Here is a 26,905-nt window from a genome sequence, read left to right on the forward strand (position 1 = left end):
CCAAAATGATTAGCGCAACGTACGTCCGGTGTAAAAGTAAAAATATTTTGATGTTTTGTGGTGATTTAGTATTTTGTTGGAAAATCCTCAAAAGGAAAGTTTTACTCCTCCAACCCCCAGTGGATGACATATCAAGAATGTACAACTTTGGGAAACACCTCATTGTAGTATGGTGCAATAAAAAGGACTGGAGGAGAGAAACGTTTGTTCACCATGTAAAAGACCATACCATAACGTGGTATACTAATGCCTCCAAAACCAGTTTTAATCATCTGCTAATAATGCTAACATGGCTAGCGAAATGCGCGTCCAGTGGAAAAGTAAAAATGTTTTGGTGTATTGTGGTAATTTAGTATTTTATTTTGTTGGAACACCCTCAAAACGAAAATGTCACTCCTCTGACTCCAAGTGGATGACATACCAAGAATGTACAACTTTCAGAATCACCTCACTGTAGTATGGTGCAATAAAAAGGATTGGAGGAGAGAAAGGTTTGTTCACCAGGTAAAAGACTATATCATAACGTGGTATACTAATGCCTCAAAAAACAGTTTTAATCATCTGCTGATGATGCTAACATGGTTAGCGAAATGCGCGTCCAGTGTAGCAATAAAAGTGTTTTGGTGAATTGTGGTGATTTAGTGTTTTATTTTGTGGTGTAATACCAAAGGTTCCAACCTCCAAATGTAATAATTAATACCTTTATATGGCTTGAGCAGTCATAAAAGACAAAATGGAAATTGGAAAATGGACATTATGAAAAACACTTATTGTTTATACATGCCATATCGGGCAGTGATATTCCATTTAATAAATTACCTTTTTAAAAATCTTCAAGAGCTAGTATAAAAAATTTTAGGAAAAATAATGTAAGCCTGGATGACCCCCCACCACCCCTCTATTTATTTATTAGAACTATAGTCAAAATATTTCTAAACTAAATCCACTCTTTTATTTTCCTCTTTTCCTTAATAAGATCTCTATTAGCGCATTGTGGACATGAAAAGCTTCAAAAACGATCTTATAACGTACTCGCGGTGTGCTATTATGCCCAAAGGGCGCTCACAATAAGAAAGAAAAGTTTATAAATTCCTCCCGTTTCCTCGAGCCAAGCTGAATTTTAAATTAAAAGCCAGTGTAGCGTTTCATGTTTACACGTCTATCCAGTCCGCTCCCCTGTCTTCGCAATTTCCTGTTTCTCGCGACGAAGAATCGATGGAAAAGAACTGGAGCAATCGCCTTTTTCCAATCGGTATACAGTGTAGAGCAAACTTAGTCAGGCAATAAAACCCCCAAGAATTTGTTTCCAAACAACTTAAAGTTGTAAAAAAGAATTATATTATGTCACCAGTGCCACTTGCAAGATTTTTGTTTATTTTTGTCAACTACTTCATCATCATCATTTTCAGCTTATTCAACCATTTTCAATTAAGGTGTAGCCCCCTCAGATATTTATATTTAAATACGGTAATCGCAAAACAATTTCCGATGCGCGTGATCAACTTTGAGTGACAAGCGATGGTCACAGCGCTGCCAAATTGTAATGAATTTATGAGATGAATCTTAATTTAAAAATGACAAACAATATATTTATTATATAATTTTTTTAAAGATTCCTGAGTTTTATTTTTAATTTAATAACTAATGTTTTAGTAATTAATTGATTTATTTGTTTTATAGCTTATTTTACTTATTACATATTGGCAAAAGCTAGTCCGTTATGAAAATAATTATTCTAAGCGTTATTATGGGTTATTTATTTAATTATTGATGTACATCTTACAACGCCATAAGTGGTAGTAAAAAGTAAGAGGGTGCTATATTAATGCACAAACTAATAATCACAGAATTTAATAAAAAACTAACGTAGAAATAGCGTTGAAAGTGGTACTTATCAATCAAACTTACTTCTCTGACTGCAGTCAACGGTAATAAAGGACCTTTATTGTCCCGTTCTCGTTTAAAATAGTTTATCAGGAAAGCTACAAGCTCTTTGCTTTGACTGTTTAAATGCTTCGTCATATTTTCAACACACAATTTCAAGAAATGCAATACAAAAACTCGAAAATTTAGTTCTTAAAAGAACTGTTTGTGCTTAAAAGTACTCTTTTAAAAAAAGACTATGAAAATAGACAAAAAACGAGAATTACTCACAAAGATTCAACAACAACACGATATTATACAAAATAATGACTGACATTAGGATAATTGTCAAATAATAAACGACAATCTTGCTGAAAACGGCGCAATGTGACCAATATTGCGATAACAAAATTCGGTTTAAACGTTTAAGGGTTTAAACTAATTGTTGCAGCTTCAATCTAAATAAAATATCTGTTACAATCATTTGCTCTATAAAGTAAAATGAAGAGCTGCTCGGTATCTTAAATTATACAACAAATTTAAACCAAAATTTTTTTTAGTTTTGCCAAAATTTCATTTAGTCAGGTTTATAGACTTTAGTGTCAATGTCGATATTATTATTCAACCATTTTCAATTATGGTGTAGCCTCCTTCACATATTTAGATACGCTCTTTATAGTCGAGCCCATTGTTGTCTATTGTGCGGGCCCAAATTATCCCTGCTTTCCTACTATCATAGTCCCATCTCAAGTTTGGTCTTGCTCTAGGTCTTATAATTCCTCGTGGGTAACATGCTGTAATTTTTGTGGTCTATCTGTTGTTTGTCCTTCTTGCCAGGGGCGCTATTCTGTAAAATCGTCGGTATCGGTAAGTTACAACAGCTCTCGATACGTATTTGTATATAGCGTATATAGTAAAAATGGGTGTTAATTATTGTTGTCATAGTTACCAATCGGTCCCATGGCAGATATCGCAAATTTGTACCGACAAAAATCGGTATCTCTCCCGTGCCCTTGTTAACCTCACGGTAGAAATACCGAGAGTCGTCGGTACAAATTCAGGATATCTGCCATAGGGCCGATCGGTAACTATGACAACAACAATCAACACGACGCTCATTGGCCGTACGTACCGATAGCTGTCGGTAACTTACCGATACCGACGATTGTACAGAATAGCGGTCCAGGTGTCCTGCCCATTGCCACTTGAGGGATTTGATTCTGTTGATGACATCTATTACCTGGGTCTTTTCTCGTATCCATTCATTCTTTTACGGTCTCTCTTGGATATTCCCAGCATATTTCGTTCCATTGAGCATTGTGCGACCTGCAGTTACTTTATGTTGTCCGTTTTAAGTGTCCAGGTTTCGCATGCATAAGTCATCACTGGTAGTATACATTGGTCGAATGTTTTCTTCTTTAGATACAGTGGCATTCTAGATTTGAATGCGATTGAGTTTCTTCCATAAATACTGCATGTCAACTTAATTCTTCTGTTGATTTCTAGTAGTAAAGATCCCGAGCTGTGTATTAGTTGTCTCAAATATGCATTCTTCTAGTATTTCCAGTGCTGTGTTATTTATTTCAATGTATTTTCTATCTACTAGTTTGTCAACTACTTATTGTCATATTAACATTGACCGTATATTAATTGAAATCATAAAGTACAGGGTGCTCCATTTTCGTGTATATTACAGGTTTTCTCGCTTACGACTAGAGATACATAGATGCGGCTTTTATATAACTGTGCTACATTTTTCTGAAACTAAAGATACACACAGATTTGTCCTAGCCCACTTAGTTTCTGAACTACAGGGCGAATTTGAAATTTTTGCCATTTTTCGACTCCCTTCATATTTCGGTTATCTTATAACTTATCGAAAAGGTGTAAACTGAGTCCTATAGTGTTTTTTTACGTAGAATCCAGTGGCATAACTAGTTTTTTACTGGAGCTGTCATTTTCAAAATATGTGTCTTGAGTTTTAAGTTTCAGGTTTTTTAGATGACATACCCTGTATATTATTTTTTCTATTTTATATACCTGTATTATTAGTTTTCTAAAAATATACTCCTAACATATACTTATTTTGTGTATTGTAAATCTTGAGAACTGTAAATCCTTTTGCAAGTATTACCCTGTTTTTCTTTTAAAAATTTGATATCTTAGTCAGAGGGAGAAAGTGCAATAAGAAAAACTAGCAGCTCAATATCTTGTCCTACTCTAGCAGTTGTATCGCAATTATTAGATTTTTCTATAGCAGTTTGAATTATTAATAAATCGGCGTCTGCCGCAGCAACAAATACTTCTATACCTTCTTTCCTAAATTTGTTTACTAGTTCTGTGATTAAACGTTCTTTGTTAAACAAATTACTTAGGAAGTTCTGCTGAGTTTCAGATACAACAGTATTCTCGTCAAATATAATTTGAGGACAGCTTCTTTGAAGTAGCCGCCTCTGTCGTTCTTGGCTCTTCGTGCTGTTTGCATTTTCCATATAATCATCGAACACGACAGTTACTCTATTCCCATAATATTTTTTAATGTAACTAACGTAAGCGTTGTCAACAATGTTAAATGTCCCTTTTTTTGGCCATATTACGCGGCAAAGCAAATATTTTCTATCATGACAAACTCGCTGTTTTCAAAAATATGGTCTCGTTCTGGAACTTTATAAGAGAAAGAGGTACTGAAGCTAATTTGAAACTAAAGCACTTTTTAACTCCTGGCTAGAATGAACGGTGCAAATAATTCTTTGAAATAGTAATGTTGAGTCAACTTGAACATCATTGCCATTAATTTTCATTGTATTGCTCAAACTAGATATCGGCTTTACACGATTTACACGACATACTTTTAAACTTTTAAATAAAATCCCATCTTTAACGTTTGATAATTAGTGGATTAGGTCTACAGGGGATACCACTTTAAAAAAACGCATCAAATGCTTTACCTCTAGGGTGATGTGGAAATAAGTACAAATCGCCCTTTTTATAGGAGTAGAGGAGTGTGAGAGAAGAACGTATATTAAAATTCTAAGTATAATTTAGTGGTTACTGCTTTTTGTTAGCGTTAAACATTAAACTTTAAATTAGATTGAACTGCAGATAATGCTAGTCATAACCAACCCTTATACTTGCGCCATATTTGCCACTTTATTATTAACTTAAAAAAAATGTAATTATCCTTTTGATAGAGAATTTTATGAAGAACAATTTTCTATATAAGTATTTTTGTCGAGAATTGCACCATTGCCGAGATTATCTAAAAAAACTCAAAATGGGGGGTAGAAACGATGTCCTGGGAGATGACGCACACTATTTAGGGGTGGGAACTTTTCAGTTTATCAATACATATGATATCCTGATTATTATTTCCACCAATTTTGAAAACTTTATGAATTTTGTCGAATATATCGCAATTTGAGCCATAATATTACTGAACTATTTGTAGCATCTTTAGTTTCATAAAAAAGTAGTACAGAGATGTAAAGTCCGCATCTTTGTATTCCTACTCATAAGCAAAATGTAACACACCGAGATGTAAATCCTGTAAAACACACGGAACTGGAACACCTTGTACACAAATTTAAGCTGAAATATTTTGGATACTGTAAACTCTTTGGCTTGAGTAAACAGCCAATATTCAATCACTTCAATCTACATGGCTGTCAAAATACCTAACTATAAATTCCACTGTAGACAATTTATAAGAAAATCTCTCAATCATTAAACTAGCGTCTCTAAATTGTTTTCTACCCACTCTTACCGAGAACTGTCTCCTCTAAAGCGAGTAATATTTCAATCGTCGACGACCATTCTCCGCGCAAAAGACCACGACTAATCCCAACGCTAGATTCGTCAAGTGCCAATTACACCGCAACTAAACTCCTCAAAACATTAATTATTGCGAATCGTATTGACAGATTCCGTCCCTGTTTACGAAATAATTAATATCTGAGCGAACCTGGATAGGCTGGATAGAGGAGAATAACGGAAAGCATGAGAATCAGATGCACAATTTAATTGTCTATCAAACTGTATCATACCATTTTTTACCTATCTCTTCAAGTTTCCGTAGAAAATGTATTTTCTTATAACTTAGACCTCATTTATCAATTGGACCATGGAATATTTACATTTTGGTTTATTTTTAAAAATGTAACAAATTTTTAAAGATAATAATATTCTCGATATAGTTCATTTATTTCGTTAAAAAATTTTAAAAAAAATGTCTAAATATTTGTTAAAGAGGACCAATTAATATGATTCCAGTATTCAAACTACATTAATTGACTCTTTGCGTTGATTAATAATAATTGCTTGAAATATTAAAAAACTGAATTTTGTATGTGTATTAGACAGTGTGATAAAAAGTAACACCTTAAAAGCTTTATTTCATTTTTTGACGAATGCTTATTTAAAACAGCTCATTTTCATAATTTATTATTATATTGATTTCTGATTCAAATCCACACTTACTTAGAATAATTTATTAACTAACACAATTAAGTATAGTAGTATTAGTAATTAATTAATATTTGGGCGGAAATATATAATGGTGGTATATTTAATTAATGATATACTCTTTTATAGAGATTTAAATAGTTTTGTTTTTGTATACAAATAGGCTAGTAATATTATCGTTTTTGGTTTGGTTTGGTTGCAGCTCTAAGGGTCCTTCAACGAACTCAAAACTTACAATTTGCAAAAATCTAATCGTTTAGATACAATACTCCGTGTCATATGTGATGAACCACCCTGTATATACATCTGACCGAGGCGTAAGAGTTCAGAGACTATGTCAGTTCAAGAAATTTCTCTCAGATAGTTACTTTTTTTGTAAAAATAAAGTTTGTAGTTCTGTAAAATAAATTACCTTTTCAGGTTAATTGTGAGACCAATCCACGTGTTTTACTGCCAGGACCAGAAAAGTTTCTCTATGTAAAAATTGGAGGTGTTATTTTGGAGCATTCAAGTAGATGGAGCAACAACAATACGCTAAGGTAAGAATTATGAGAAAAGTTTATTTATAAATCTTTTGAAGCTGCATATTTGGACTATGCTTGTTTAACAGGAACCAAGTGCCAAATTGAACCATAGCCAATGAACCATATGACATGTCAGAAAACTGCAAATTTCAAATTTCTATAATGGGAACCGGAGGAATATTTCCGTTTACATCATTCAAATTGTCACTTGGAACCCTTTACATTTTATAAATTTTATAGACGTGTTGTTATATGGTGTGTTCAATCATAGTTGTTTGATGGTTTTTCATTTATTAAGATCCAAGCGAATATTACAAGCATCGTACTGGAGCAAACCAATAATTTTAAAAAGCAAAAGATTAAATAAAGAGAACCATTTTCTAAATATACATTCTTTTAAATAGAACCAGATGCTTTTTAGCGTTTGGTTCCATCCAAAAACTTACAACTTATGATTGGTTATTTATTCAAAAGGTACTACCAATAGCCAATAATAGTGGACTGGGGTAAAAGATGACCTGTCTATCAACACTCAACACCCAATCCAAAAATTTGAAGATCGGTCAACACATATTTTACTAAAGCATTCTCATTTTAATCTCCGATATCTCAAAACTTCAAATTGGCGCTTGGTATTGTTTAAATAAAAATTGTTATTATCTTACCGACAATATAATAAGATTAATACCACAGCCGAATAATAGAGAGACCAAATAATAAAGGGTGATGCATCGCTCCGAAACAAGCTCCATTTAAACGGAATCTTCAATGAGATCTTCAATCTTTTTCAAAATTTGTGGACTGTAGAATTAAACATTTTAAAAATATTTTTGTGATATAAAATATATGATAAGTCGAGCTTAGTTTAAAGCTAAACCTACTATAGATTATTATTCAAGAAATCTGTACAACAATATCATAGTAGTTTTTGAAATACGATAATTAAATCTTCTAAGCATTTAAAGTTCTCCCCATAAAAATCGCAAATTATTGATGAGCTTGATTTCTGGCATCATTTGGTACAGGGTGAATTTTAAATAAGTGCAAATATTTTTAGGGGCAGTAGGTATATTCGACACCAGAAACACGATTATGAGTTTCTTTCGCAAAAAATATTTTGAAAATTTATTATTAAAAAAAATAGATTTTTTTAGCGTTTAATTTAAATCTTAAATATTTCTTTTTTATTTAGATCTATATCAAGCACTGGCCAATCGTGTAAAACTGCCAACCGAATAGTTATTCATACAGCTTTATATACAGCTCTCATATGTCCAGAACCAACAATTTCAAGGGATAAAATGGTGGAGGTATTCTCGGAAGGTTGGAATATAAAAGGTAAATAAATCTCTATTTTTAATTTCCAAACAGCCAAAATTGATAAAATAAATTCGAATGGAATTGTAAGAATTCGATGGATATTGTATCAGAATTACATACAGGGTGCGCCTGAAAAGTGGCTTACCCCTATAACATTTTTATTTTTTTAGATAAAAAAAACCAGATTTGGTATGTTAGCATATGACATAAATTAGGATTAATTGACCTATTCAACTGTTTTTGGTCAGTCCCTGTCTTACCGGAAATGACTAGAACTTTTGATTTTTAAGGGAAACCCTCGGTATTTTTTTACTTTATTCGATAGAAAATTACACCACAGATGACACTTTGAATAAAATTACATATCATATGTCAACTTTGATGAAACTTTTTTATCTTTTATGTCCCGCCACAGGCACCGTCACGTCGACCCTAACCTAACCACCACGGTATAGGCAAAGAGTAGATAAGACAAGAGACGACAGTGAACAAAGAAGTCGAATTTCGCGAGAGAAAATAAATTAATAATATAAGAAAGATATAAGTAACGTATGTTAATACGGAAATGTAAATTTTATTTTGGGTTGGTTTAGATTCTTTTTTCGCAATGTACTGATAATATCAAAGAAACAGAATGACTAAGTTGATCGATTTAAACAGATAAAATCTCAAAATCTGACAACGGCGTATTTTATCTAATCTAACCTATGATTTTTGACTTGTGTCTAGCCCTAGCAGGCAACTGTTAAGCCCGACCAATCACGTTAGAGTTTTTGACAAACACAAATGAATTAACACACTCCAAATAACCACGCTAACCAACCTGATTGGTCAAGTTTAATAGTTGACTGCTAGGACTAGACACTTCTGATTTTTGGACGCTAATCAGCTGTGCTAATCAGGCTTAAACATAAACAAATCTGATTAGTTGTTTTCTTGCATTTTTGCCTTTTTAAAGTGTGTTTTCAGAGTTTTTCGATATATTATCATTTTGTGAGTTTTTAAGATTTAATTTTAGTATTGTTTTTGTTGCGTACTAATTTGTAAATATTGTTAAATATGAATACTGAACAGGACACGAGTAGCAGGAAAAGACGAGATGGTGGCAATGTCTGTGCTTATAAAGACTGCAAAAATAGGTCTTATTCTTCGACAAACATAATATTTCACTCTTTTCCAAAGGATCCTGAAAAGTATTTTTACAGAAATATACTATATAATTATGTTATTAAACTAAATGTAATCCATAGATCGAAGACATGTTTAGAAGCTTGTAATATATTTTTTAAAAAAAAATTGAGCAACTCTATTTTTTTTTGTACATAAACTCCACATTGTGATTTTACACTTGTTCAAGTCCATCTTGTTTACCAACGATATACAAAATATTGCTTTTATTATCTTTATTCCCCGACAAATATGTTTCTAATTATAATTTATTTTATATAATATTTAGAAAACTCATTTTTTTTTCGTTTCTATTTATTTCTTTACCCATACAGTAACTATTTATAAGCTATACAGGCAAGTTTTAATAATAGTCTGTTTCAAATTTCCCGCAAAAAAATTACGAAAATTTAAAGGGACAAGCGAGACGAGGTCACTCTCCCCACCACTCAAACATGAAAGGTACCGCGCGAACTGTCGTCTCTTGTCTTATCTAATCTTTGGTATAGGTAGGTATATTAATAAATGGCCAACAATGAATTAACATATGTATATAAATGTTTTTTATTGATTTTTTTAAACTATAATCTATTTATATATAAAATTCTCATGTCACAGTTCATCCAAAATAAGAGTGGTCCACTCCAAATTTTCTTTTTACTTATTGGACAAAATTTTTTATTTTTATTTTTTATGATGCGGCATTAAAAATACATACAACCCAAACTTTTCACTCTTCTACTATCATCCCCTATTTTTTAATAGCGATAATAGTAATTCAATAAGCTTCAACCCCGTGAATAAAAATCACTTGTCCCATAAAAAATATGTACCTATGTGACAAAACAACGTTTGCAGGGTCAGCTATAGTGGCTAGTGTTTTTATAAATATCTATCATCGCCAGTCATTAGTGACCTCAATATGCTGTTCATGAAGATGAGGTTTCTTTACAGTAGAAGAAATTTACTATAGAAATAATTATATGTAGTGTACCTATTATTAATACGAATGTTATATCATATCTGCTTTCGTACAAAATACCATAATTCATTCATTAGTTCATCATATCAATAATTCTGTAATCAAAACACTTGGAAAATGTTCAATATTCGGTCAAATTTATGCTTCTGTTTTTATAGTGCTTCATAAAATCGAAAGTTCACGGTTCCATGGTGTAATGGTTAGCACTCTGGACTTTGAATCCAGCGATCCGAGTTCAAATCTCGGTGGAACCTAATTTTTTTTTATTTTTTTTTATTTGACTCCTCAATAAATTGAATCATTTTTATAAAGTTAACATAATTTTCTTAAACGGCTATTAAATAAAAATGGTACATTATATCAATATCAGAACTTTTTATACGGCTTTATTTTATATAGTATTCTGGAATATCATTTTTTCTTGAGTTTTGCGAGCAGAATAATTTACCGATGGAAATAAGGGGAGAAAAAAAGAAAATACGAAAAACGATCTCTTTAAAAATGCAAAGTCTACATCAAATTTATACAGTGTGAAAAGACAAGGAAGAGAAATGCTCGACAGCCAGCTATAGATAAAAGAAAAATTTAAATAAAACATCAATAAGAATATCGAAGTTCTCGTATGATGCGATACGGTAGAAGAAAAAATATTTTTTTGTTTGAGTTGTAATGTTCTTTTTTTGATTAAATTTGTTTGGGGTGAATGTAACAATAAAAATTTATTGTCTTGAAGAAATATCAATGCATTTAAAATTATCAATTCTAATAACGAATAACAATAATATAACACCGTGGGATCGAAAATAACGGTGTGTAATTGTAGAAAGATTAAAATAGGATAGAAAGTCTCCAGACACACAAATCTATTTCCAAATTTTTCTCGAATTGTAAGCTTCACCGTTTAAAAAAAATATTTTTACTCAATATAAAAACCTTCTTAAAGCCAACTGGTCATTAAAAAATAAGGAAAAGTACGGGCCAAGTAAATAACGTCTAGGGCCTGACCTCGCCAAAATTATCATCGATTATCATTCCCCAGCCGTCTTTGACCCCGTTATTATTCGATCTTATGGTATAATAGTATACAGGGTGTTTCAAAAAGCATGTGCCATCTCTTATTGGGGGATTCCTCTCATTGGGGGATTCCTCTCATTTTTTCTATTAACATAAGTCCGATACTACCATGTTTCGTACCTACAGGGGGTTAAATTCTTTATCATTTTTCGATATATTTTAATTTTCTTCCAAGTACCTACTTTTAGCGTTGAGAATTAAATTTTGAGGGTAAAAGTTACTATAAGTGCCACATGTTTTAATGCTAAAAAAGTATTGCCATATTCACCAGGGATGTGCATATGGGTTGTCAGTGGAATATTTAAAAAAAATGTGCGCCACTGACTTATTTTCTCTTGTTTGCAAAGTTGTGCAGACCGTTAAATGCTGATTAAGAATTTTGATGGATATGATGGATACTATCAAGGAAGGTCTGCTACCTTTGAGATACCCACAGAATTATGGCACAGAATTATGGATTAAAAGTTGTCTCTTGATATTTTGTAGATTTCGGTATTTTTTGTCGAAACGCAAAAAACGCGAATTAATTATTAATTTGCCTTAATTAAATTCTAATGGCAACATTTAAAATAAAGTAATGTCATTAACTTGCCAAAATGCTAAATAAGTACTCCTTGATTCCCAATCACAAAATGTAAAAAAACTTTCTATAAACATGGGTGCGAAAATGCATAGTTTTAAAGTTACACGATGTTAAAACTTTTACAAAATAGGCATTTTGTGTAATGATCTTAAATACCATTAATTCTTTCGGGAATTTGCTGTATATCAGTGTTATGAATTTAAATAGAATTTAGTAATAAATTATTTATTTATTATAATTTTATTTTAATTTTAATATTATTAATTGTCATTAATAAAATTGCGCTTATCTCATCGAAGAGATTAGAATGGACAAAATAACAAGATACAACTTTTAATCGGCATTAAATGGCCTACAAACTTTTACTAATAAAAGAAAAAAAGTCAGCGGCGCACATGTTTTTTTAGAAAAAATATTCCAATGATAACCCATATGCACGTCTCTGGTGAATCTGTCGACCTATTTTTAGCATTAAAATATGTAGCACTCATAGTAATTTTACCTTCCTAATTTCACTCAAATCGCTAAAAGCACTTGGAAGAAAATTATGATAAATGGAAAAAAATGAAGACTTTAACCTCCTGTAGCTACCAGAATCGAACCCATGTTGAAATGAAAAATAAATTTTATTTTTACGTGAGGAATCTCCCTACGAGAGATTGCACATGTTTTTTTTTTTGAAACGCCCTGTATAAAGTCTGTACAAAGAATGGGGGTAGATTGAGGCACACGACATCCAAAAGAAGGCAGAAAATTCTATATATCTTTGAATAAAATGACAGACGGAAAAAATAACAAACAACAACCTGTCACTGTCAAGTACTTTCTCGTTGGACTATAACATAGTTTATTAAAAATTGTTATTATTCGTTAAAAAATTACATTAACATAATGTTCAAAATTATTAAAAAATATTACTCTACTTACTAAATAATCACGAATCTGCTAATCGGCAAACGATATTCTGGAAATTGCCGACATCGTCGTTCCAAACTTTTGCAATTTTCGTCGATAAAATCTGTCGCCTACTATACAGTATCCATCATTCACTATCAAATAGATATCTATAATTTAGAATAGATCTTTGCATAAATTGTGTAATACCACTTATAGTCTAAGAGCTGGCTAGATAAAAAACCTTATCATCGTTACATGGATAATTTTTCTTGTGAAGTATCCTTTTGTGTTGCCATTATGAAATAGTCATGTCTGCCAGCGCGATCCCGGGGCTTAAAGCGGGGGCGGCCAATTGAAAGGGTGAAATTTTGACACGAAAAATACTATAATGTACACGAGTAATAATTACCAAATAGCTTTTATTTATTACTAGCGTGTACCAGCGACTTCGTTCGCGTCGAATTAATCATTTGTAATGGCGATGATAAAGCAAAGCAAGAATTTCCATTAACATACAAACTGGATAAAATTTTCTCACATTTATGTCAGCATAAGAAAAACAATATGGCGATATTATTATATAACTTGGTAATATTTGAGGGGTAGTTTCATCTCGTTGGAATTTGACTTTCGAAAAATCCGTTTGCTAAAAATAAGCTTTTTACGTCAAGCAGTTTAAGCAGAATCGTGGTTAAGAAATATCCCAACTTTTTGGAACACCCTGTATGATTTTTTAAAAAATTTCAAGATATGTAAAAAATACAAATAAATTATGCTTGTCCAAGCGTTTTCCCGAAAGACTAACCGTTTTTTAAATAACAAATATTGTAATCATCCAAACCAAACCTCTACAACCCACAGTCAATCCGTTTGCCAAAAATCAGCTTTAAACGTCAAGCAGTTTCAGCAGAATCGTGATTACTCGATATGGTTATATTTTATGAAACACCCTGTATAAATTTATAAAAAATCTTAAAATATGTAAAACAACAAAATAAAATATACGTGTTTAAGAGTTGTTCCGAAAACCTCACCGGTTTTTAAATAAAAAAACATTTTAATATTTGAGGGATAGTTTCACCCCCTTAGAATTCGAGTTTCGAAAAATCCCTTCTTATCGAACCTCTACACCCTAAAGTCAATCTGTTTTTCAAAAATCAGCTGTTTACGTCAAGCACTTTAAGCAGGATCGTGATTAATCAGTGACCAGATTTTTCGAAACACCCTGTATACATTTTTAAAAAATCTTAAAATATGTAAAAAATAAAATAAAATATACGTGTTTAAGCGTTTTTTCGGAAACTTGACCGTTTTTTAAATAAAAAATATTGTAATATTTGAGGGGTGGTTTCACCCTCTTGGAACTGGAATTTCGAAAAATCCCTTCTTATCGAACCTCTACACCCTAGAATCAACCTGTATGCCAAAATTCAGCTTCTTACGTTGAGTGGTTTGAGCAGGATCGTGATTAATCAGTATGTCAGTCACTTAAGGATTTTATATATTAGTATAGATTAAGGAATTTGAAAAATTGTTGGCAGACATTTTTCTCGTGGCTAAAATGCTGGCAGACAACACGAAAGAGGCATGAATTTTTTTTCCGGAAGCCATAATTTTTAAAAAAAATATTAGCATTATTATGCATAGATGCATGCCGATTGGTGGAATGTCATATTTATTTATTTTAAATGCCGTATACAAAAGGGCAGACGAAAAGATCGTGGCTAAGTCAGCGACAGACAGTTATCAAAAGCGCGATATTACTCTCTACATGGTGAATCTGGAGTAATATCGCGCTTTCGATAACTGTCTGTCGCTGATTTAGCCACGATCTTTTTGTCTGCCCTTTTGTATACGGCTTTTAAAATAAATAAATATGGCATTCCACCAATCGGCATGCATGTATGCCTTAATTTGTTTTAAAAATTATGGCAATTTCCACTTATTTGGAAAAAAATTCATGCGAAGGGCTAAAATGTCTGTCAACAATTTTTCACGTTTCTTAATAATAAATAAAAGCTATTTGATAATTATAACTCGTGTACCTTATTGTGTCAAAGTTTCACCCTTTCGATTGGCCGCCCCCGCTTTAAGCCCCGGGATCGCGCTGGCAGACATGACTATTTCATAATGGCAACACAAAAGGATACTTCATAAAAAAATGGCCATGTAACGATGATAAGGTTTTTTATGTAGCCAGCTCTCCGTCTATTATAAGTTAGTAGTACGTCTGTAGTAATACCATAACGCAGTATCTGATCGGCATTCTCTGGCTAACATAGTTTATTTTCATTGGTGACACTAAAATATAAAAAAAATTTACTTCCATTGTCTTATTAGAAGTAAAAATGATACCTACATTTTGTGGTGAAGCTGTACTTTTCACGGACGAGCGTAGCCAGTACAAAATACCGTAACGGCGTCAAAGATGGCTGGGGAATGACAATGAATTGTAATTTTGGTTTGGATTTGAACGTCCTAAAACTTTAAGGGTGTTTCAAAAAGCACATGCCATCTCTCGTGGGGAGATTCTTAATGTAAAAATAAGATTTATTTTTTATATCAACATAGGTCCGATTCTGCTTTGTTTCCTAGCTACAGGGGGTTAAGGTCTTCATTTCTTTTCGATTTTTTTTTTAATTTCTTTCAAGTGCTTTTAGCGATTTAAATAAAAATTTGAGGGTACTATAAGTGCGACATATTTTAAAGCTAAAAAAGTGTCGACATATATACCAGAGGCGTCCATATAGGTTATCACTGGAATATTTTTCTAAAAAAACTGTGCGCCATTAACTTTTAATCGGTTTGCACAACTCTGGATAATCCACACTTTTTGGTACTAAATTATGTAACACTCATAGTAATTTTTACCTTCAAAATTTTATTCGAACCGTTAGAAGCACTTGGAAGAAAATTATAAAAAATCGAAAAAAATGAAGACTTTAACCCCCTATAGCTATAAAACAAAACAGAATCGGACTTATGTTGATATAAAAAATAAATCTTATTTTTATGTGAGGAATCTCCCCACGAGAGATGGCACATGTTTTTTGAGACGCTTAAAATAGGATAGAACATTTCCAGACATACAGGTCTATGTCCAAAAAAAATATTTTTTCTGAAATTTTAGACTACACAATTTAAAAATAATTTTTACTCAATAGAGAAATAAATTACAACCTTCTTAAGGCCAACTGGCAGTAAAGGCCATTAAAAAATAAAAAAAGTGTAAGGGCCCAGTAAGTGACGTTTAGATATTCTCTACTATGTGACATCGCCAAAATTTTAAATTACTTTTTGACTTTTTAAATTAAAAAAAAAGAATACCCTTTCGACTTTTTTCCTGAAATGTACCCGCCACAAAGGTATATAGTCTGTACAACGAGTGGATACATGAGAGTGACAGTTGTGTCTGATATTTTAATGCACACGTGAATTGTATTATCTGTCGAAATCTTCCCTCACTCATTGGACAGACAACAGACAATATTTAATACTTATGACAATCTTCGATTGTAAGTAATGAAGTTATTTTATATTTTTCCTGATGACACTGTATTTTATAGATAAAGAGATTACGAACATAAAAGATAACTTATTATTATTTGCTGTTCCAGGAAATGCCGAAAACGTCATAGGTCAATGGTCGTTGGACAGAGTGGATATTGACCGACTGGGCAAAGAATTATCGCGTACGATTATCGTTGAGTTTTATGGAAAGGAACCCGGAAGTTATCCCGTCATGTGGCTGGAATTATCCAAAAGGTCAGTGTGTTCAATGGTATCGTTAGATTTCTCAACACAATAGAAAGATAAAAAGGGTCTGAAAGTAGATATCATTGAAAGCCATGGAAGGATGTAGAAAGTTTATTTTTTATTTTATTTAATGTTATGTAACTTATCGTGGGTGAAGTTTTTACCAAAGAGAATTTTTTTTAGTACAAAATTAAGGTAATCGTAAATCTACACTTTTAGGCAATACACACGGTCAAATAGGCAGGATGCTACACTGCTTCTTTTGTATATTTTTTTAAGGAAATAACTATCCAAAATATTAATCTAAAAATCTTAATTAAAAAGACTAAATTTTAAGGCGCCCCTTTTTCGTGCCAGTAAGTGTATAATATGGTGTATAATTAACATAATATGATTGACAATAACAACAAATGATCAATTTAAGTACTTTTAATAATATTGGTTTTATATACACTTCCTCAATAAATTAACGCATCACAAAAAAATAACCAAACGTTTAAGTTAAGATTTTGTCAAAACCACTTATCCGATTTGGACGATTTTTTTTGAATGATAGGTTATTCTTTTCATAATGTTGCTATACTAACTGTATTTTGATAGGAACCCTTTTTATACTAATACCGGGTGTAGCAATTATAACGTGTTTTTTTAATAAAATTTGTGACACCCTGTAGAGTTATTCAGTTACAATATCAAGTTAAAATTGAAATCACATTTTAGCCTTATCTTTTTTTTTACATTTTGTTTATTATTTACTCCATTATCTTCCTTATTACACGAGAAACAACATTTTATAGGATGACATTGGTTTTAATTAACAATTTTCGATTTTACTCACTAAAGTAATTAGCAGGCTATGGAAAAACACGGATTACCAGTAAATGTCAAATAGAGATACTAGTTTCTGTGCAAACTTGTAGACCATTAGTATCTCTGAGCTGAGTTTGAAGGGTCCGAGCTGTTACGAAACGTTGTCTTAATGTTGAGAGTTTTAAAAAACGTTCCTGAATCGGATTGGTTCTTCGATTCCTGCCTTGTCCCGGCCTGCGACAATTACTCCCAGTATCTCTATACCGTTGTATAACTCGTGAAATGGTTGAGTGAGTTACATTAAATCGTTCACCAATTCTTCGGTAGCTCCAACCTTCCTCCGACAATATTAATCTTTGAGCACATTCTTCGCCAGTAAGATTTCTTGTTTCACGTGCACGTTGCATATTTTTGATATAATAAAAGGACGAAAACGACTAACACTGACAACAAGCATCTCTATTTGACATTTACTGGTAATCCGTGTTTTTCCATAGCCTGCTACTTACTGTAGTGAGTAAAATGGAAAAATGTAAATAATTGCTAGACCCGATATTAGTATAAAAAGGGTTCCTATCAAAATACAGTTAGTATAGCAACACTGTGGAAAGAATAACCTATCATTCAAAAAAAATCGTCCAAATCGGATAAGTGGTTTTGACAAAAACTTAACTTAAACTTTTGGTTATTTTTTTCTGGTGCGTTAATTTATTGCGGAAGTGTATTATGCAAATAGTGCTCAAACAATATAAAAAAGTTTTATGAGCCATCTGAAGAGAATAATAAATTTATTCCACTTATTTTTTCATCGGAATTAAACATATCCCTATTTGTTACAAACTTATTATTTAAATACACAAATTTATTCCAACATGAATATGGATAGAGGCAAATAACCCTAGGATAGATTTATAGTTTGTTTTGATATGGATATATTACATGATGCCCGGTGATATTATCCTAACGTTATCTAATGGACGCTATATAACATTATGCCCACAACTTTTTGTACATCAAAATAAACACAAAATATGGCTAGTAAATAGGTATAATATCGACTGTCATTTTCATATCGTAGATATGCTTTCGTATTTACATTAGTATTATAGTAAATAATATTATGGACAATATTAGATGAAAATTTTATCACAATATTACTGTAAATAATATTAAAATACTTATTTAATTATAAGAATAATTCTTATAATTTGTTCTTTTTCGCATTACGAATGTGATATCCAAACAGACTCAAAACATAATAGAAGAATAATTTTTTGAGAAAATGGAATACTGCGTTTAAATTTACGAACATTTTTAATTGTATCATGTTTGCTTAAGATGAGAATATGCACTCTAAATTTAAACAAATAAGTTTGAGGATATTCGTATATTCAATCTAAGACAAGTTTTTTTCTGTGTATATTCTGCACTTTGTGGCTCCTTTCAAAATCCCCATTCTTCATTAGTCATGTCTCCAGCAGCGGAGTCTGATTAATGGATCCATCATTCTATTAGTAAACTTTGTAACACGCTAGATGAAGTACACATCAGCTCTTTTGAAGGATTTCCATTATATATAGCCGTTCTTTCCGTTTAAAGTAAAGTCGGATTCATATTTTCTATATTTTTATAAACTTATTTCAGTGCTGTCTTTCAACATATATGTAGGAAAATTAATTGTTTTGACAGGCGAAAAAGGACATTTCTCTTCTGCATTCTTCTGTACATTCAGAGGCGTAACGAAGGCAGTTCTATTGGGTATTGATGCATTTACTAACTAATTTTGAATTAAAATAAGATCAGAATCATGTTACGAAAATATTACATTACGAAAATATTACATTACGAAAATATTTTTCTAATAAAATTGCTAGATAGAAAATTTCCCATAATATTTTGCATTTTTTTTTGGTAAAAATGAAATAATCATTTATAATAGCGAAACCTAGGAACATTTTTATTTTGTTGAGTAAATCATATTTATCTTTTTCATTTGAATCAGTAAGAACTAAGAGCGTCCTAAATATTTTTCCCTTGTAGTCAAAGCGAAGAACGAAAATAAATGGATATATTTTATCTGTACTTCGTATCATTTCTACTTTTCCTGCCACTTCGTTCAAAGAATGGAATATCGAAAGATATATTTTTTGCCTTTTCTTCGTTCTAGGACTTGGCAGCAATACCGCAAAAATAAATCTAGTTATTTCCCAAAATTGAAGTGTCTGAAACTGACATCGTCGTCTTTGTTTCATCTACATAATATAATCAAGATCTATTAAATTGGTATTTTCTTTTTCTTTATTTTAATAAGAATATGAATATATTGTAGTCTGTCCAAGAGAGGATAGTTGACGGTGACTGTTTTGTGTCTGTCATTTTAATTTATAGGTAAATTATATTTTTAGTCCATTTTTGGGATATCGTCTGTCAAAATCTTCCCTGACTTCCCTAAAATTTTTTAAGAGGCTCGTTAAAGGTTTTGTTAAAAAAGAATTTAATGTTGATTTATTAGCATAATAAAAAGAATATCTACCTTGTATCGTCTAAATTGTCTCTAAAAAACAAAACATTTTTCACTTCATGCAAAAGCAAGCGTTACATTAGAAACATATCAATTGTATAGCACAGTTTATCTTTCAAATGGAGATATATTTATATTAAATTTATCGTCCCCTGTCCCCCAACTAGAAAAAAATAATCAGTTTTATGTAATTTGTAACAAAATAAATTCACAAACAAAAATAATTTTAACAGGTACATTTCTTTAATACTTAAACCAGATAATAAAAGAGAAATAGCTACCTTTATTAGAAAAACATAAAAAATATTTGGTGTGTTCCAAAATTTCTCTTCAAATGAAAAGCTACCGAGATACAATTTTTCATGGATTCCCGAACCCAGTCAGGCTTTTAACTTTGGATTTGTTATCGAAATTCTTAGAAGATTGCAATAAAATTGTAGTTATTTGCTAGCTTATATTACGTGATGAGTAATGATATATAAAACAACCGCAGAGTTCCCAACTGGCAAAAGAGTACGACAGTGAGATACGATATTCCCAAAGCCGTTTAGAGCAACACTAGAGGAAATCTTCCATCAACTAGACTGGACCAACAAAGGATTAAAAATAGATTTATTATTAAGAATTTCTTAACCATCTAAGATTCGCTGATGACTGATAGTCCTTAATTGCCAATAGTCCTAAAAAACTACAAACACAAATTAAGCAACTAAATTCTGCCAGCAATAAAGTAGGTCTACTATCCTTTAATGTGTGAGGCAAAACTCAGGTCATTTATGTTCGTTGGTAATTGTTTAAATCAAAAAAAATAAGGACAAAGAAACTTTGGCATAACAGTTTTTTTGCATGTTTGATTTTTGTTTTATTTCAGTTCTTTATCTCTTAAGGAAAAGTTTTGTAAAAAATGAGTAATAAAAAGAATATATGTATTTCAGGGTTATTTAAATGTGTATTTATCTATAACCGTTTAGTTATAACGTTTTTACATCACAATTTTTTTAGTATTTCAGTTACGGTATGAGATTCATAACACAACTAGTGGTGTTATGAATCTATAACACAACTAGTTTTTATAATAATGAAAAACAACTACGAACATCTAAATATATTAATTTTTTATACAAATTCCTACTACTAATTATTATAAATATTAATAACACATTTTTTACACTTCTTCAAAACAATTCCTGCTGCTGATGATGATGACGATGATAATAGTGAAGGTCTAACTGAAATAGATTGGGCTGTTGATCGGTTTGGCTCGCACTCGGACTGGCATGCTTCCTCAGCGATTCTTTATCCCAAAATGTGCTGCGCAACAATTTTCTTGTTTTCTTTGCGACGAAACTACTTCTCCAACCTCCATGACGCTTAACCATTAGTAGATCTACCCCCGAGTCCGCCACCAATGAGACAGATGTGCGTCTAAAAGCGTGTCCTGTTCATTAAGGCATAAAAAACAAGCAATTTTTTTAGTAAAAAAATGTGACAAATGTCATAGTTAAAGGTGTTAAAGGTGGGCGACTAATAAACGAAAATTAAAACAGCATTTTCTTATTTTTCGGTTGTAGGTAAAACATTGTACATGACACGTGCGTTTAAACATGATTACTTTTATGATTACAACACTCGTGTGATTAGAACGACTCGGTCTACGACCTAGTCGTTCTAATCGTTCACACTCGTTGTTGTAATCATGTTCATAAACACACTTGTACTGTAAATAACTATATTATATATTGCAGGAAAGATTACCCACCTAACGGTTTGGGAATATTTATGATAAGGCCCGATCACTGCCAGTATCGATGTCCTGAACTTGACGCCTGCATCAATTCGACCGTTTGGTGTGACGGAAGAGAAGACTGCCCTTCTGGAGTCGACGAAGCCATAACGCACTGTTCAATTTTGCTTCAATTGCCGCCAGTATATTTGTTCTTTGGTTCGCTAGTAATCGTCATTTTCAGGTAAGAGTATTTTGTCTTAAAATTAGAATTGAAAGATTAAAAGAGTTGCGAAAACGCATTGTACTCTACAGAGCTTTTCACGGAACTGGTCCATTAAAAGTCATTTAGTAATTAATTGAGCATGAAGTTTTTATTACGGAAGATGGTTTCTGAAAAATATATCAAGTATTCTTACCCAATTAACCAGCTCAAAAAGGTCTAGTTTTTCTGGTTCATTTATGAATTATATGTCATTCAATTTCTTTTTTGTTGCAATAATAACTTAAAATATATGATGAGTTAACAGCTCATTTAGATATTTTTTTTCGACATTACTCCATTGAAAAGACGAATCAATTAAAACAAACAGTAATTTTAGACACATGTTTATACATTGTACAAACATAGAGATACATGTTTTTTTTTAATTTATAAGTTTGTTTGCTTAATGTCCGACCACCTTGTATACTAGGTTGTTATAATCACACTTATCATTTAATTTCGATTGTTTGTTATAAACTTATATTTATAAAATATTAAATAATATAAAATAATCGATAACAAACAGTTTTAACACTCGACATGCACAAGTCAAGTATGTAGGTACATATTTGATGTTGGCAGGTTTACTTACAGGGTGGCTTGGCTTCAATAGAAGATATGTGGTAAAAGTCCAGCTGTTTTGAAATACACTAACTGAACCTCAATTAAACATTTTTGGTTTGAACAATAAAAAGTTTTCAAATTCACTTCCTTTTTATTTGTATTTTTTTATTATTTTTATAGATCTTCGATATGTAATCGTCATGAAAGTCAATGATTTTTAATAACCAACGAGAATATTCGTATAATTAATAAAATTACTGTAAATCACTATAAATAATGAATTGTTTGTAATTGAGCTGTAATTTCTATATTAGTAATCCGGTAAATGATGGAGATAAACAATTGTGATTGATTAAAATTTTATTTTAAGATGAAACTTTTGTTAACAACATTCTCAAAATTCCAAAAATGAAAAGACAAGTGACATATGTCTAAAAAGACAGCGATTTAGAGTGATAATTTGGTTATGTAAAATTGCGAGTGGCAATTTTGATTATGCAAAAGAAATACATATTCCATGAGTTTACTGATTGCCTAACGATTAACATTAATTTAAAAATAAATTCCCAACATGAATAATGAACAAAACATATTTTTATCATAACAAACACAGACCACACAAAACAAGTTGTTGGTTAGTAGTAGTAGTCAGAGATAAAGATGTAGTAATATTTTGGTTTAATGGCCACAGCTATCCGACCGGCTAATCGAATTATCGTTTTTTAATAAAAATTAAAAAACATTATAAAATAAAGAGAATAGTATACGGCTTTATATTAACTCTTTTTTTACAGTTTATAAAAAGCATTCATAATAGTTATTTGTGTACCAAGGCCGTAAAGTTGATTGAGCATCACTGATAGAAACATTGGCGTAACTACAGGGGTGCCCGTGGGTGCCGCCCTCCCCCCCAGGTATTGCTGGGCACCCCCCATAGAAATCCTGAATTATGACTCTTGTCTACGTATTAATTTTTATTTGCTTGTGATTCAGTAAAAATTACGTTTTCTAGTTTTGTTTAGTTGATATTATTTTGTTGTGTTCAAAAAGGTGTTAATTTTATTTTTTTTAGAAAATTTGTAGGTATTTAAGTAATCTACGTTACCACGGTTTAATAACCAAGTAGATATATGAAATTTATTGATAGAGAAATACATATAAAACGTTTTATTCAAAAAATGTACTTTTTAAAATTATTTTTCATTCAAAAAAAAAACAAAAGCCCTAGCCCCCCCACTGAGCTCAATCCCGCCCTCCCCTCCCCCACGGATAGAAACGGGAAGCTTGTAAATAAATAGCCTAGCAACGGAACCTTTTCTTTTGTTTTATGGGTAAATAATCCAAACATGGCAATTAAGTGTGTCTAGTTGGCCGCCTTTATAATTTGACAATCTTAATGTCGGACGTGGAAATAACTCAAATAAGTAAATTAAATGTGTCAAGTAGGCTGCCCTTATAACGACTTTGTTTGCAAAAGCGGCCGTAAAGTAAAAAAGTGGCATAAAAGATACACTTTAGGGACGTTAATAGATCCGTAAAACTTCATTTTTGTGACACTCGCTTAAAAAAATATATATCCTTCAAATCCTTCAGTTTAATAGCTGTTAGTAAGAAGTTTCACCTCAAATATGTGCACATAGTGCACACACCATTTTTAATATATATTTATATTTATTAGTGATGTTAATATTTAAGAAATCTTGATTGTTGCAGAGGAAATTTCCGAAACTTTCGGAAATTTATGAAATATTAGGAAATTTTACAATTTTACATATTTTTTATTGATACAATAAAGGAATAAATTAGATAGACATTCGATACCAACATGTAAGTGAAAAAAAAACCATAAACATAATATTAGTTGTTATATTTTTAATAAACAATACATAACTCATAAAAGTCATAAACATAACCCATAACAAAAATCATTTGGTAACATTTGTATTTTGTACATAAACCACGAACTATGACTATGAATTAAAAAAAAACAAAAAAGCACGAAATATAAATTTAAAAAACGTAAAAGACAAATAACTGAATTATTCTATTCCGGAATATCAGGCGCCGAGCTGGTCCCATCTTCATAGGGTATTATAGTAGTAGTAGTACTGTCTTCGTCAATTTATATTTCCAAATTAGATATATTTGATGTATCATCTGGTTCTGATTTTGAAGGATGGACCTCTACCTCTACGAGTTCTAGTGGTTCTGGAGGAATTTCATGTTGTTGAATATCATGCTCCATATCTACTTTTTGTTTTTGTAGTAATAATTTATTGTTATGAGCTACAAACATTATTTTACCGGCTCTTTGTGCAGTTAAACGATTCTTTTTTTCAATATGGATAAAACTGTAAGTACTGAAACTTCTCTCTGTGGCTGCAGATGACGTTGGTAAAGACAGCAGAGCAACAGCTAAATATTTCAACCGAGTATTTTTACACATTGCTCGCCACCAACTTAGACAGTCTACATTTTTAACTGACATCCAAACGTAGCCGAAAGCACATAAACTCGATTTAGCGCAATAATTTGTTACATCTGTAAAAATGGCTTCTTTATTATTGACAAACTGAGGTTGATTGTTGGTGATATTGTTGTTAAATTCCATAGCGGCTATGTGTTCTTCATTGTAAGGTGCTCTCTCAGGAAACAGGGGTCCAAGAGATTCGCGGCAAAATGCATTGCTTTAAGAGCCATACGTTTTCTATTTTGTAAGGCGGAGAAGCATTCTTTTTCTTCTGATTTAAGAATCGGCATATTTAATACACTTTCGCTAAATTTTTGCTCGATGTCTTGAATTTTGAAAAGAAATTTCTTGCAAAATTCGGATTTTCGCGAATATTCGCGATTTTGGGACCGAATATTTCGGAAATTTCTGAAATTTCCTGCAAAATGCGAATGGAAATATTCGCTACCAACATCACTAATTTTTATCAATAAAGTATATTTAAAACATTTTAGTATACTTTTTGACTGACTTACTAGTTTCCTGTAGCTTAGATTAAGCATATGATTACACATTTTCTTTTACTTTCTTTTCAGTATTGGAGTGACGTTTGCGCTTTGGAAAACTTGCAGAAGAAGACCGAGATCGATTCTTCAAACTCGACTGCAGAGCTTATCTTCCGACACGGCCATCATCGACGAGAAAGGCGTCATCTGTAGCTGACACAGCGACAATTCTGTACGATACGTCGAGATCGATCGCGTCACAACGGTGTGACGGCTCACCAGTTTCCTTCGCGTATCGAACAGAATTGTTATTCAATAGATATATTTTTCAATATTTCTACATTAAGGATTTGTTGATTTCAAGCGATTATTCCGTCAACAATATCAAATTGAGATAGGGGAAACTAGTTGGTTGGCGGGTTTCGCTTGAGACAGAATCGAAATTATTTATTTAATAGACTTTTTGCTGCCGCTCTTTTATACCGTTTTGTAAATCTAGAGGTCCAGAAGTAATGGAAAAGTAAAAAGGTATATATTTGAAATAAAAAAATATTCCACATTGATCGATCAAATGCAGTTTAATTTTATGAAGTTATCATAAACTGGCTAAAATAACAAATAACGTTTTTTATATCTCATATGATCATCATTATTTTCAGCTTATTCAACCATTTCCAATTATGTTGTAACTTCCCTCACATGCTCTCTTTGTAGCTGGGCCCATTGTTTTCTATTGTTGGCTACGCGGGCCCAAGTTATACTTGCTAATTTCCTAATATCATGGTCCCATCTGAAGTTCGGTCTTCCTCTTTAATAAGTCTCTTAATTTCTCGTACATCCTGTAATTTTTGAGCTTCATCTGTTCGTTTTTTTTTGCCAAGTGTCCTGTCCATTACCATTTTAGTGATTTGACTCTTTGGATAACATTTATTACCTGAGTCTTTTGTCGTATCCACTCTGTTCTTTTACGGCCTCTCTTGGTTATTCCCAGCATATTTCGTCCCATTGAGCTCCTGCAGTTTCCTTATGATGTCCGTTTGAAGTGTCTAGGTTTCGCATGCATAGGTCATGACTGATAGTACACATTCGAATATTTTCTTCTTTGGATAGAATGGCATTCTAGATTGGAATATGATTGAGTTTCTTCCATGAGTACTCCATGCCAACTTAATTCTTCTGTTGATTTAGTTGGGAATAGAGATCCCGAGCTGTGTATTAGTTGTCCCAAATATAAGGGAAATTAAAATAACTTTCGTTGCACATCATAATACGACCACCAGGAAACTCCTTATCCTCCTGGGACCCAGCGTCCATTCAAATGGACATGTAGTATTATTATGACCGTTTCGTTAGTTTTATATTTAGGCGACTTAAACCTCGCATCCATTACGGTGGACATATGTGTGCTGCCACCTATTGCATTTCTGCGGAGTTTGTTTG

General features: G+C 31.9%; 1 protein-coding gene and 1 non-coding gene across 2 annotated transcripts; both read left to right on the top strand.

The window, feature by feature from the left end:
* Positions 1–6,744: 6,744 nt before the first annotated feature.
* On the top strand, positions 6,745–26,232 carry LOC115883076 (the record flags this gene model as incomplete). The annotated part of the gene is made up of 5 exons (XM_030901353.1): positions 6,745–6,863; positions 8,041–8,186; positions 16,489–16,636; positions 21,704–21,925; positions 25,556–26,232. Coding segments are annotated over 5 exons (762 nt in total), but the record flags the coding sequence as incomplete, so codon positions are not given.
* Positions 10,500–10,571, top strand: Trnaq-uug. The gene has a single exon. It is a non-coding gene; the product is annotated as a tRNA-Gln (tRNA).
* Positions 26,233–26,905: the final 673 nt, after the last annotated feature.

This window comes from Sitophilus oryzae, unplaced genomic scaffold (genome assembly GCF_002938485.1).
Source record: "Sitophilus oryzae breed Bouriz unplaced genomic scaffold, Soryzae_2.0 scaffold_1803_pilon_pilon, whole genome shotgun sequence".
NCBI classification, from domain to species: Eukaryota; Metazoa; Arthropoda; class Insecta; order Coleoptera; family Curculionidae; genus Sitophilus; species Sitophilus oryzae.